At 36.7% G+C, this 14,836-nt stretch overlaps 1 protein-coding gene across 5 annotated transcripts in view; it reads left to right on the top strand.

The window, feature by feature from the left end:
• LOC140727788 (cyclic AMP receptor-like protein A) overlaps window positions 1-8,324 on the top strand; it is a 191,548-nt gene extending 183,224 nt beyond the window's left edge. For 4 of the 5 annotated variants that reach the window (XM_073045556.1, XM_073045554.1, XM_073045552.1 and 1 more), the window contains 2 exons: window positions 4,416-4,563; window positions 7,345-8,324. In XM_073045556.1, the coding sequence (XP_072901657.1) occupies window positions 4,416-4,563; window positions 7,345-7,509 (313 nt within the window). In that variant the 3' untranslated portion in view covers window positions 7,510-8,324. The remainder of the gene's footprint in view (window positions 1-4,415; window positions 4,564-7,344) is intronic. The other variant, XM_073045553.1, reaches the window with a different exon arrangement.
• The last annotated feature ends 6,512 nt before the right edge of the window (window positions 8,325-14,836 follow it).

Here is a 14,836-nt window from a genome sequence, read left to right as displayed (position 1 = left end):
TCGTATGTGAGGGCTGTCGAGGCAGTGGTGGGTGAAAATTAGAGGTGGAGTGGAAGGGTAGATTTTAGAGGAGTGAAGGTTGTTTTCACTGAAATGTTTAAATTCTGTAAAGGATTGACAGGGTAGGATGCTAACAGTCTGTTTCATTGGTATGAGAATCCAATTAGCAAAAGGAGCCAATCATTCAGAACTGAGATAGGAGATAGTTTCTCAGTGGATTGTTTTTCTTTAGATGTTGACTTATGGATACAAACACTTTGAAGACCTACAGAAAATCAAATTGGATTAAAAGAAACTAAGTTGCAGGGTTTTCTGTAGGACTGATCATGTGTAGCAGTGACCCTCATCGCTCTCCTCTGTGTGCTTCTCTCAAATGTACATATCAGTGATATGGATATAATACTAGTAGATGTGGTATTCAGATCTATATGTAACAATGAAGTCAGAGGTAACTTACATAATTCCAAATGAGGGAGCAACAATCATCAGAATTTTACAAGGGAAAGTTCAGAGATATGGAGGATCAGAGGATTATGAAGGTTCAAGCTTGCAAAACATTAAAGGAAACCATTCAATAAGCTAAATTAAAGTGGATGGAGTATTACGTTTAATGGCAAATGGTAGATTAAAAGTCAATTGATGAAATTGTAGAAATCTTGCTTACATTGCAGTTGGAGTACCCTTCATGGGGATATAGGTGCTGAGATGGACCAAAAAGCCTTGTTAAGTATTATGTTCATATGTATAATAAAGAACTATAGATATAAAAGCACAGTTATTCTGATTGAATGCTTTATGTATTGTCTCAAACCTGTTGGTTGTCACACACTATATCAAGGTAATGGTAACTATTTCTATGGAAGTAAGCCTCTGTCTGGCTTATTGATTCAGCACATCTCTGGGTTTGCCATACATTTCAAAGGTGAAGGTGTTTTAATGGATTTCATTAACTAATCCATCATCTTCTTTGTTTGTGAGAGAGGCGCCTTCACAGTCCAAACAAGGGTCTGAAGCTTCAGCCCCAAGACCTTTGGCGCATGCATATATATAAAATTAAAAAATTATTTTATAAACCCAGAAAGCAGACTATTTCTTTTGATGAATATTCCAGGACAAATTTATTGTGTTCCTTGGATACATTAATATATTTTCAGAAAATATTATGCAAGGTATCTCAGTAAGGTTAGGGATAGTTTCGTATTGGGATCTGATGAAGCAGAGATCTAATATTTTCCTTGAAGCAGGGTACCAATACCAGAGAAGTGTTGTCAGCTGGTTAAATTTGGATAGAATATTTTAAAGGCAGAAAAATTAGGGTGTGGTCATGGTGTTAATTATGTAGAAATAATTATATTCCATTTGACAAGACATTAATCTTCTCTTGAATTGGGTATCAAATATATGTAATTTTAGAAGTTTTCACAGAAAATGGCTGTGTTGAAATAATTGCCTTATTTAATAGATTGGTAAATATCCCAGAGTTGGTAGCATGCGATTCTAAATGATTTTTTTTACAATTGTACTTCGGAGAAATTAAGCAAAATGAGCTCAAAATCCAGTTTTCTATTGTTATTATCCACTGGCAGTATCAATTCTGAGTAACCATTATAAGATTTGATGACATTTTGTAATTTTTGAGCCTAAATTGGTTTAAAAAATTGTTTGATTTATTTTCATGTGTCATTCCATATGTTAGTAGCATTTGGATGTTAATCTTTTCGAGGGCGATATAACAATTTCAACTTGTTAAAATCACATCAACCTATATAGTTCATTCAATACGTGGTTTCACTTCAATGCAATCAAACCTCATTTTGTTAATTAGTTGAAATCTTTCAACTAACTTTAATGTTATTATTATGGCATCTACATCTTGTTAGCTGCAGGAAAATGCACTACATGTTTCATTGCTTCAAATGGAGAAAGGCATTCGCACTAATTCAGGTGGCTATTTTGTTGAAGGTCAATCCTAATGATTACACTTTTGTGTTCTGACTAACAAAATAGCTTGAGCAGCACAGATTTAGAAAGTAAAGCCCAAGCAAACAATCTGAAAATGGGCAGCTTAGCTGGGACAAAAGGCCAAGCACTTAACTTCAAAAAAAAGCTAATTTAAACGTGTAGGTGGTCTGTCAGAAATAAATGTTACTTCTCCCTCTGAAGCGACACTACAGGCACCCAGTGGGGTTGCTTAAACAGCACTTGTATGCTAGTGCAGGAGTTTGCATTTCAATCACCGGTTCATATGAATTGTGTGTTAACTCTTTTTGTAGCTACAAGCTCGCTTATACTATAGCTTTATCCTAAATTTTACTGCAGTAGTGAATTAAAATTAAGATATGCAAATAGGCTGAATTTATTTAATCCAATTGTGCTCAAAAGTAAAAACTTATACCTTCTCGTGCCATTTTAAATTTGGTTTAAAGGAGATGGATTTGTACTGAATCAGTAACTATTGCATGTTTCTGATAAACTCAAAACCACCTTGCTTGTCCTGACAGTGAATTTGCCTTGCTTTCAATGCCTTGATCTAGTTGAAACATTTACTGAGTTTCTGAATTGAATTACACAAAACTAAGTTGATTGTGCTGCATCCATTTTGATACTTAACAATTTTACTTATGCACAATAAAAAGCAATTCTTGTACTGTACACTAATCGAAATGGATAGACAGCCTGGCAACCAAATATGTATCTTTTAACCACATTCCTATCTCAGGGTGATGTGTTTTAAGGAAATTCAACTGTATTAAATTAAATTAGGCCTTTGAAAATATATTCCAAGGTAATATTTTACGATTCCTCTCCAGCTATATTCTAGTTGCATGGGTATTGTTCAGTTATTGTGCAAAGGAACAAACAAGTTATCCAATGTTTATACTGGCTTTTGTACTGTTGCTCTTTTATTGGTACACAACTCATGTAAAGAAACTTATATAGCAACTTCCCTGACATTGGGATAAATCAAGCTCTTTAGCTTTTGAAGTACATTAGATGTGTAGTCATAATTGTCAGAAGACATAAAGTCATCAAATATTTTATTTCATAACAGGGATGCACTTTACAGCAGGACCTTCTGCCATGATCACAGCAAAATAGAAGCTGCTTTCAAGTTAACTTAATTCAGGGTTAACTGTATAGTAGCTTCAAGTTCAGGTTATTGTCATTCAACCGAACACACGTATACTGAAATGAAGCAACCTTTCTCTGGACCGAGGTGCACAACATGATACATAAAGTAATATCACCACAAAGAAATTAAAAAATAATAAGGTGCATTTATGACACAAGTTGAGACCCAGATGATGGCAGGGAGTTCAGTAGTTTCACAACCTGGGGGAAGAAGCTGTTTCCATCCTAATTGTTCTTGTCCTAATGTTACTGTATCTGATAGGGGGCCAAAGAGATTGTTGGGCAGATGGGAGGGATCATTGAGATTGCTAAGGGTATACAGTGCTCCAGATAAGTATCTGTCACCCTGATAATCCGCTCAGCAGCCCTCACAATCCTTTGCAGTGTCTTGTGGTCAGATGCCTTGTAACTCCCATACCAAGTGATGCAGCTCGCCAGCATACTCTTTATGGTGCTCCTTTAAAAGTTAAAATGGGGAGAGAGGGGAGGGGGTGGTGGAGGAACCCTCCTTGCCTCAATCTTCTCAGGAGGTGGAGACACTGCTGCGCCTACTTGACCAAAGAGGTGGTATTGAGGGATCCAGGTGAGATTGTCCATTATGTGCACTCTCAGAAACTTGGTGTTCCTAATTCTCTCCGTGGAGGAGCTGTTTATATGTAGCAATGAGCGATCAGCCTGCACCTTACTAAAGTCCACAATCATCTCTGTCGGCTTGTCCACATTGAGACTCAAGTTACTGTTTATGTATTTTTGCATGCTGGTTCCAATTTAATTATTATTAATTTTAGAGAATCATTCAAATAACTTCGTGCTCTCATGAAAATGTTATGATGTCCTACTTTAGGATCACTATCCACTATTGTTGCTCTCCAATCCCTGTGCACAAAAAATCCATCTTTTATAAGGAGTCCTCAAAGTTTGAAATATTTCTTATATGGAGCTGTTAGCTGAAAATTACTTATACTTAAAGGAAAATGTTTTAAAGAGTTAATGAGATTTTAAAGTCTCTGGATACAGAAATATATTTGAATTATATGGCCACTGTGAATATTGAAAAAACTGCAAATATGGTGAAATTAAGTCAATAAATTTAGGATATTTATTGCAGCTGAGCTCCAGGATGATCTCCATTTATTTTGACTCTGACTTCTCTTCCATTGCACACATTAATGGTTCTGTCAAAAGTAAATTGACGGGGAAATTTAGTCTTTATGTTTTTGGTAAGTTTGTTAAAAATATGCACAATTTGTTCAATGTCTTCTGTTCTCTCTTTCCGATATTAGGTTGCACAATGCATTTGATCCTAACCATCCCGTTTTTGTCCTGACACTCCTTCACGTTATTACTGCTCCACTTCATGGACTGGCCAATGCAATTGTGTTTGGGTTTGACAGAGAGACATGGGGCCAGCTGAATTTAACAGCTTTGCAGGTAACAATCATTAATCAGTAAAAATTCCTATACCTGTCCTAAACATTTCATTTGCTTCCATGCCTTTTTTTCTCCTGAACAATCTTCTGTAGTGTTTTCATAAGTTACAAATTTTTGTCACAAATCTGCAGTTTTGAAAGATCAGCAACTCCATCCCCCTAAGTAGCTAGAGGACTTTGAAAGACAAGATGGTGAATTGTTTCATAGCCTTGTTGAGTGACAGATCAGCTGCACTATTAAAATTAGGCTGGCTACAAAAGATCATGAATGAAGATGCAATTCTCATAATTAGGTGGATGTGACTCTCACAATGCAATTCTGATTGGCTGCTATCTCACATCTTTACCCCCATCTATAATACCAGAAGAAACATATCATTTGAGATTTGAATATAACAGAGTTTTCTTCACAAAACCTTGAAAACTTTAATCTTCAGCCTTTGAAGTGACACCCTTGTTTCACAGCCAAACATTGTCAGTTAGAAATGTATTTTCTCAGTTGCTAAATATATTTCATAAAGGTACAGTTTTGAATGAAGATTCATACATGATTTTCTCCTGAGTGTATTTGCCCTGTATTTGCATTTAAATTTTATAAAGTTACAAACTCTAACATTTATTAAGCTAGTCTCAGACTGCATCATCTACAGTTACACAGAAGTGACAAATATCCCCACGTCATTTTTCTGGGCTTCTGTCAAAGGGAGAGAACTACAGTACTCTTACTTCCAAAAGTTGAATAAGATTGCATTGTGCCTGGCAGGAATCCCAGTTGCTGATCCCTCAAGCTATGTACCCACAGCCTATAGACTCACTTTTAAGGACACTTCATCCCACAAACTTGATATTTATTGTTTATTGATTATTTTTCTTTCATTAGCTGTTTGTCTGCCCTGTTGTATGTGGTGTTCTTGGATTTACTAAGTATTCCCAAAAGAAAACTAATCTCGTTTGTATATGTGACATGTGTACTTTAAATTTACCTTGAACTTTGAAATTTCACATGGTCCCTTAATTCAAATATCATTAGAGGATGGAGACTATCTAGCCACCAAAGAGACCCCAAGTTGTTCAACAAGTTCGCTCATTAAAGGACATCAGGCCAAACAGTCCCGAAAGAACACCCAAATGACGCCTGTTTTAAGAGAATGTATTTAAATAAAAGATCTTGATCAGGATATCAGGTTTTATGACAGCCTTTACTCCTTTGCTAACTACTTTGGAAAAAGTATCTTGAATCTGAGCAAAGACATAGGAACATCCAGAACTGTATCCCACGCCCCCTGCTTCTATACCTATAGTTTTAGGGCAGAAATTCAGTCTGTCATATAGTATCAGTCAAGGCTGAAATCCAAAATAGTTGAATCCTTGCCTATTTTCTTGCTTTTCCAAACAATCCTGTGGAATCACTTAAAGGCCTTGCAGGCTTTTAAGTTTCTTAATAAATTCAGTGGAATTTAATTTTAAATCAAAGAATGTTGGTGCTGTGTTATTTTTTTTCTTTTTTCTCCAGAGTCCAATATGTTTTAATGTTTTTCCATATAACCCACAGACAAGATTTTGGAAACATGGTTCTGCATTGCCATTACTTGTAGTCTCTTTTTCCTGTCAAGCTCTGCAGAGCAGCAGAGTTGATAAGAAAAGCTAAGTTTATGTCAAAAATCTATACCCTTTCAGTTCTTGTTAAACGATGAACAGCTTGTTGGTGTCGGTGCTGTGCTACCCTCGCTACTATTGTTCGCTCAAGATTCTGTGATTGTGCCAGGAACAGAGCTGCTGCTACTTCTGGAAAAAGGGGGAAATACATTCTCAGATAAACTTCATATAGAATATTGACAATAAAGTGCACAGAATTACATGCTGTTTACTAGACTAAGAGTCCCCTTATCTTCCCACTCATCGTCCCTATAACCGAACCAGACATGAAAATTCAACAGTAAAATTTACCATCTTTCTCTTAGGCTGGGATTGCAGAAGCATCCTTGAGATCACAGGAAATCTGTGACTTGCCTTTTGATATACCAGTGTGATTTCTGTGCTTCCAGTGAGCAAAAGGGTCAGAGCATGGAGAAATCTGTGTTTATTACAGTTATCTCCTACTGCACCCTGCTGTTCTGCCAGTTAATAATAATGTAACAAAAAAATTCACATGTCAACACAGTACTTAACAATATCTCCATCAGACTGAAGATCAGATTCAAGAATTTAGGCCAGAATTGATAGAATTTCAGTGTGAAAATACATTTAAATCTTTTCTTAGCTACTGTTTGTGTTACGTCTCATCATTGGCTTCATCAGTTAAATAATTTGTTATTAACTTTGACCTTCAAACTAGATTCCTCATCCTTCAAACATTTTCACAATGCTTTTCCAGTAAATTTAGTGTTAATGTTTATTTCTAATTGTGATTCTGGCTTTAGCTTTAGTACTGACTTCCAACATAACTAATGTAGCTTGTGTGTTGGAAATGATAATATGACACTATTGCATCAGTGATTAACTTTCTCATTAGTAACCAAATCAAAAAGTGTGGTGTTGGTTTTAAAAATCATTGGTTTTAAAAATCCCTGGTATATTCGTAAAACAGTTGAAAGAATGAAGATATCTTTGTTGCATGAAGTGTATTTTGTGCAGTTTATTTAGTATAATCTGTTTTTGCTATGAAGTTTTTTTTAATTAAGTTTTCTCACATGCTATTTTTGGAGGAAGAAAGACAAAACTATCTCGAGCATGTTCCTGAGTTATTCCGTTATTGCAGAGTCTGACATGTTAACATTTTCAGCTTGCTTTCCAGTCCAGATTTTCTGATACAACATTGATTATGGAGTACCAGCCCGGGCCAGTGCGTTACAAGCCCCATTTGGAAAGTGATTCCTCAGACTCATGTGACGATGGCACAGGAGCAATTTATTCATCCACCATGACGTCTAGGGACAGGAGGCCCTGACAACAGAAACTCCCTTCAACTGAATATGTGCACTGTTGGACTCCTAGACAAAGGAAGAACCCCTCTGTGACAGTAGAGATGAGCTGTCAACCTTCATTATTAATTCTAGGCTCTTAATATTTAATGTCATAAAACTGGAACAGAAGCTTCAGATTTACAGAAGAGGCATCGTACTAAACACAAACACATCAGTTAAAGAGATTGTTCCTTTCAGCTGCCTCTTTTTTCTGTGCTTCAGACCAAAAAAAATGAAGAAAAATATTTGGAGTAAATGTATGTGATAACCTAAGTGTAAGCATTTATATATTTTTCTGAAGACACTTTGTTTTAAATATGTTTTTTTTTAAACATAAATTAAGTATGAACCCTTTTCATACATAACATCCTCAATTTGGTAGGTTAAGCAATCTGGTTCAGATCGTGGAGCAAATTATGTTGTGAAACTATTGTGTCTGTCCTTATATAGCACTCTCTGCAGGGAAAACAGGCTGTTTGTGGGGGTGGGGAAGGGAGAGAGGAAAGCAGAAGAAAGTTGAAAAGAATAATTGCAGAACCCTTAACAGAAAACAGTGACAAGAGGTGGAAGGCCAGAACTACTACTTCACTTCTCAAAAATGTTTATAGTTTTATTTTAACATATGTTACTTATGGTGCCAGAGTACCGAAGAGAACTCTTCAGAGACAAAAAAAACATTACAGATATCTAAATGTTCAGGACAACAAGACTCTAACTTATTTGCTCATTTTAATTTAGTAATGTTGGCATGTGTCAATTCTTGATATTTTATTTTATTCATATAAAATTATTGAACGTGCTACTTTTAAACTGAAGATTTCCTTTAAAGAGCATTATAGAGTTGTGGCTGGAAAGGTCAAAACAACATCCATTAGAACCATTCTTCATTTGACTGTGCTAGTTTTGTTACAGTGTTTATAGAAAATATAGATAACATTGCTTTCTTGGTTCCAATTGCTCCAAGGCATATTTTTAAAAATCTACGCACAATTTAACCTTGCATTAAAAAAAAGCAATCAATTCCATTATGCAGAGAAATTCTGCACTCTGGTTGTACAAAAATAAAATATTGCTGATGCTGGAAATCTGAAATAAAAACAGAATATCCTATTAACACTAAGCTGCTGAGACTGCAGTAGTAGAATACTAGTAACCTTACTTTGTGATGAGCTAGCACCACTCAAGAAGCATTAAGTGAGAATTCATCTCAACATTTTCATTCCATCCCTGTGTTTGTAATCTAGCCCATAACTGTTCATCAATCAAGCCTGTATTTGCTGATCTATTAAGCAGCACCTTAATTTTAAATCCCTCCCTAGCACTGAATTCATCCCCAGCTTTATAACATACTCCTCCAGAGTTGTTTCTTAATCATTCCCAAATTTAATTGGACCAATGGAAACACAAAAGACTGCAGATTCTGAAAGCTGAAGCAAAGAACAATCTGTTGCAGGAATTTGGTCTTGTCCTGAAACGTGACCAACTCTTTGCCTATGCTGATGCTGCTTCACCCATAGGTCTTCTCTGGCAGTTGGGTTTTTAATTTAATAGGACCAAAAAGGGCCAGTGCAAGACTCTAAGCTGTGGAATTCCTTTCCTAACCTCCTGTCTCTGTTTCTTTCTTTAAGATGTTCCTTAAAACCTACCTCTTTAACCAGGCCTTTGGTCATCTCCTCCAATATTTCCTTTAAGGCTTGGTGTAAAAGTTTATTTGATGGCACCTGTGTAAAGTTGATTGAGGTACTTTGCTGTTAAAAATGTTTATATATATATATATAAATTGTTCTTGTAATGTCTCATTCTCATTTTCATTAAATCATTAAATGAGAATGAGAGTTCATTATAACAATAGAATTCATCTTTCAAGTAAACTGGGTGTCGAGTTCTGCCAGCATTTTGTGTTTTTGTTCAGTTCTTTATTCTTTCTTTATATAATTATGCATTTGGGCGATCCTTTAAAGCATAGGGAACTGAAATTCAACTTTGGTGAATGTAGAATGGGTAGTATTAGACATTCTTTTTCTTTTTTTTCTTTTTCTTATTTTTCCTGCCCATTTTTCTTTTTTATTAACATCATTGGAAAGCAACAACAGGTACAGGTTGTCCCGAGTTACAAACATCCATACAGTATATATGAGCAAGCATTTGGGAGACTGGCATGATGGATTTGCCAGCTACTGCAGGGCTGCAGGCATCTCCTGCAGCCTGGGAACTTAGTTCATTGTCACATTTCCAACTTATGAACTGTCTGGGTTGCAAGCAGTTCACAGGAACAAAACACTACTGTAATCTGGGAAAGACCTGTAATTTAAAGGGTGGACGTAGGGTCTCGGCCTGAAACATCGACAGTGCTTCTCCTTATAGATGCTGCCTGGCCTGCTGTGTTCCACCAGCATTTTGTGTGTGTTGTCAGAAATTTAAATCCCTACCAGGCTTTCTTTTCATCCCACAACAAAACTGAATTAGGCATTGAGAAATAATTCAATGTATAAAATACAATAATGTCTATTTCACTGTTTTATTTGTAATGGGAGAACCTACATTTATAACACAATATTCTTGATGTTAAAGGAACTTCTCAGCATTTCAGGATTTCCCATTGCATTGGGAAGAATCTTCTGCTCCTGAAATAGTTTCATGGAATCTTATATGTCAAAGAGAGCAATTCAACATCAACTTCAAAAGAATGTCTGAAATAACATGGCACTTATGTAGTTGTGTACTGCAAAGTCCACCTAGGTCTCTGAAGTGAGGTTTAAACACAGAATCATCTCACTGAATGATCAGGTAGTTACCTTTGATCCACAACTTATGTTGAAATTACTTTTCTTAGTACTCAACTATAGTGTTAGGAAAAGCGACTGCTGTTAATCCTAACACTGCTCATTCAGAACAGATAGCCTGTTCAGTAGTCATAGCATTGTATTGGAGGGATCTTTAGGTTTTCTCAGTTCATGGTATTACAGTTTATAACATGGGAAAACTATGAGATGTAGAGATTGTTGCAATATGTAAGGAGTAATTCAGTATCAAAAAATGTTTCAAAGGCTATAAAGAAGAGCTATCAACATTCCACATAATTATACAACAATTTCATAAGGGAAATTACTGTTGAATACTGCTGTAAAATTTAGTTAATGGCATGCTGATTTGAAAAATACCATTGTGCAATCATATTATAGTCATAGAGTACTACAACATAAAAACAGGCCCTTCAGCCCATCTGATCCATGCTAAACTATGATTTTGCCAAGTCCCACTGAGCTACACCTGGACCATAGCCCTCCCATCCATGTATCGATCCAGTATTCTCTTAAATGGTGAAATCAAACATGCATCCAATTTACACTCTCACCATCTTCTGAGTGAAAAAGTATTTTTTTTATATATTGAGATACAAAACAGAATAAGCCCTTTGAGCCATGCTGCCCAATTCTAGCCTAATCGTGGGACAATTTACAATGAAACCAGAGGAAACCAGAACACCAGGAGGAAACACGTGTGTCATAGGGCAATTGTTCAAACTCCTTACAGGAGTTAGCGGTGGGAATTGAGCCCAGGTCGTCCGTACAGTGAAACATTGTGCTAACCACTATGCTACTGTCCCACATCAACAAGTCCCCTCTCATGATTCCATTAAACAGTTCACATTCATCCTTAACCCATGGCCTCTAATTTTAGTCTCCCCGACTTCAGTGAAAAAAGCCTGCTTGTATTTACCCTATCTATACCCCTCATCATTTTGTATACCTCTATCAAATCTCCCCTCATTCTCCCACAATCTAGGGAATAAGGTCCTAGCCTATTCCACCTTCTTCTTTAACTCAAAGGTACAAAGGTCGTTTAATGTCAAAGAAATGTATACAATATACATCCTGAAATGCTTTTCTTCATAAAACATCCATGCAAACAGAAAAGTGCCCCAAAGAATGAATGATAGTTAAAGGTGACAACCCAGAAATACCCCCCCAGCTCCCCCTCCCGCGTGTAAGTGGCAGCAAAGCAGCAATCCCCCTTCCCCCCACCAGCAAAATTAAACACGCATTGGTACAATCACTGAGCCCAAACGTGTGCTAAGCAATAGCAAAGACACAGACCTTGCAGTTACCCTGGAAGTTTCACATTTCATCAGAATTCGACAACCCACAGGTTCTCTCTCTCTCCCTGATAAGGGAGAGCGAGGTGTCCCCTATTTTCACTCAGGTCCTCATATACTTGCAAATTTTCTCTGCACCCTTTCAACCTTGTTTACATCTTCCCGGTAGGTAGGTGACCAAAGCTGCACACAATATTCCAAATTAGGCCTCACCAACGTCTTATACAACTTCACATGACATCTCACTCCTTTATTCAATACATTGACTTATGAAGGCCAATGTGGCAAAAGCTTTGTTTAAAAGCCTATCTACCTGTGACAAAACTTACAAGGAATTATGACCATAAGACATAAGAACAGAATTAACACGAGGAAATCTGCAGATGCTGGAAATTCAAACAACAACACACACAAAATGCTGGAGGAACACAGCAGGCTAGGCAGCATCTATAGGGAGAAGCGATGTCGACGTTTCGGGCCGAGACCCTTCGCCATGGAGTCTGCTTTGCCATTCAATCACAGCTGATCCCTTTTTCCTCTCCTCAGCCCCACTTCCCGGCCTTCTCCCGGTAACCTTTGATGGTGTGTCCAATCAAATATGGATATGTATTCCCAGATCCCTCTGATCTAATATAGTCCTCTGCAACCTGCAGTTCACTATGCAAGTCCTACCCTGGTTTGCCTTCCCAAAGTGCAACACCTCACACTTGTCCATTCAGAAATCTAATAGTGGAGCAGAAGACTGTGTTTCTGAAACATTGTGTGTGTGTCTTTAGGCTCCTATACCTCCTCTTTGCCAGTACCAGTGGGAAGAGGGCAAGTCCTGGGTGATTGGGATCCTTAATGATAGATGCCTCCTTTTTGAGGGATTGCCTTTTGAAGGTGTCCAGGATCCTGGGGAGGCTAGTGAGACCACACAATTAACTTAATTAAATTTAATTGTGTTGTTAGAACAAGAACTATAATCAGAGGCTCCAACCCTCATTGATAAACCTACAGATATTGCACATTGAAATTGACCCTGTAAAGCTACTTGCTGTGAAATTTCGTCTCATTGTAAAATATTAGCGGAACAGGAAACATCTCAATCTTTCCCACACATACCTCCTGCCTCACTCCAAACCTGTTCATAACACGGAGTCATAGGGCACTTCAGCCCATCTACTCCAGCAGTCTATACTTAGTAAAGATGAATAGCCTGTATGCTAGCTTGATCGCAGTTAGTCTCAGTCCTTTACAAGCAACCTCATGCAACAATATTTAAACTTCCATCCATATCTTTCTGACCTGTGGAAGACTAGTTCATCCAAACCTCTTCTCAGTAGGCTATACTATATTGAATCCCAGTAGTCTATTACCTCTGCTATTGTTGAACCATTTTTACTCCCAATGTCTTTAAATTTGTACACTTTTATCATTAGTTTGCCTCACCCCTCCCACTTACTCATGTAACTTCACCCGCAGTGCAATTTTTCCCATTGTAAAATATTAGCGGAACACCCACCTCCCATTTTCTTCGGCTCCTCAAGCACTGCACCCTCTGCAGCACCATTGGCAGCCAAGCTTTCAGCCTGATCAATTCCTTGTACTCTGAAATTTCTTCCCTAATCTTTCTGCATCTTCTAGATCTGCTAAGGCTTCCCACAAATCTCAGTAACCAAGCTTCAGATCACTTCTATTATTGTTATTCTGACCTGGCATTTGTTTCCCCAATAGTACCTGTGCGAAGTACTTAGGAGTATTTTCTTTATGTTGGAAGTGCTATTTAACATAAGGTTATTTCCAAATGCAAAAGCAGTCATTTCATATATTAGACTGAGAGTCCAATACACCATCAAACAATGCAATATTCATATACTATTTACATGAATGTCACAGGCAAAACATGCTAGAGATGGATGAAAATTATCTTTGAATAGTACTCTTTACTGTTGGCGGAGACCTAGCATCAGCAAGGAAAACAAGATATAATTGATAAAATTCTGAACAATTTTTCAAATATACAATCTTTGTGGCTGTACCTGGTGTAAAATTCCAATTGTTACAAAATCAACAGAATAGAAAATTTCCAAAATTCCTGTAAACCTAGTTAAATACTTTGGGAAACTTTGTAGCTAGGGTGAAATGGAAAATTTAACTTTTTTTTTCATGTGTGGTTGATTAACATGAAAATGTTATGAGCAAAGTTAAAGACAGAAGCAAGTCATATTTGATTGATGCTGAGCTTAACTTTAAAAAAACAGTTGATAATGGAAAGGAAACAAACCAATTCCACATATGTAAAAGAATGACTTACAGTGGAAGACAGCTTACTGAGACTTCACTGCAAGAAAATAAAAAGATGCATGGTGGAGAAAAAAGCTTGAAGGATGACGAGCTGTTTTTAATTATTAGTTCTAAACTCCCCAATTCAGTAAAAACAAAGGGAAAAAATATTCTTTATTACGGGGGTTTCCAATTTTATATTTTAAATAGGATTGCCATGGATAAATTAACAAGGATTCACTAACTGACTGTTTTGCTTGAGTACGTTTGCATATAGGTTAATGTTCCTTATATTATTGCTTTTATTGCAAAATAAAATAATTGGGAATTATAAAATAGAAGGGAAAGAATATGCCTAACCAGAGCAAGGACAAAATCCTTGAGCTTCAATCTGAGTAATATGAACATAGCAAAAATTTGTAAACTGACAAACTGCAGAAAGAGCAAACATTGCAACATTGCATTTGATGTTACTGGGTCAGTAAAGAATACAAACGCCTTTGGGCTTTGTTTTATTTGTAAATCAAGATGACATTTTTATGGTGGTTTTGTATTAAGGTAAACTAGAATGACAACCTCCAATTTTTTAAAGAAAACACTAATTAAAATTTCTTTAAACTTGAAACTAAGCAGTTTCAAAAATAATTATTTTAACAATAAATCTACCCACACTCCTCATAATAGGTGAACTGACCCAATAAACATTCAGCAGAAAATTCTGCAGGCCATGTGTGTACTTTTTGATTAATAGCCCTAACCCGTGAGATCCCATGGCATCAGGTCACTTGTTTAAATGCACTGTTTCTTTGGATTTCCTCGACATCTGGTTAGTCGTGGAGGTGTCATCAGCAATCTATAAAGAATGAATGATAATCCCTTGGAATACAAGGAGTATAGATAATACAAAAGCTTCACCGAGTAATGGTGTCATCAACTGTCACTAAAATTAA

Source organism: Hemitrygon akajei, chromosome 5 (genome assembly GCF_048418815.1).
Source record: "Hemitrygon akajei chromosome 5, sHemAka1.3, whole genome shotgun sequence".
NCBI lineage: Eukaryota > Metazoa > Chordata > Chondrichthyes > Myliobatiformes > Dasyatidae > Hemitrygon > Hemitrygon akajei.
This window is presented reverse-complemented; position numbering and strand designations above follow the sequence as displayed.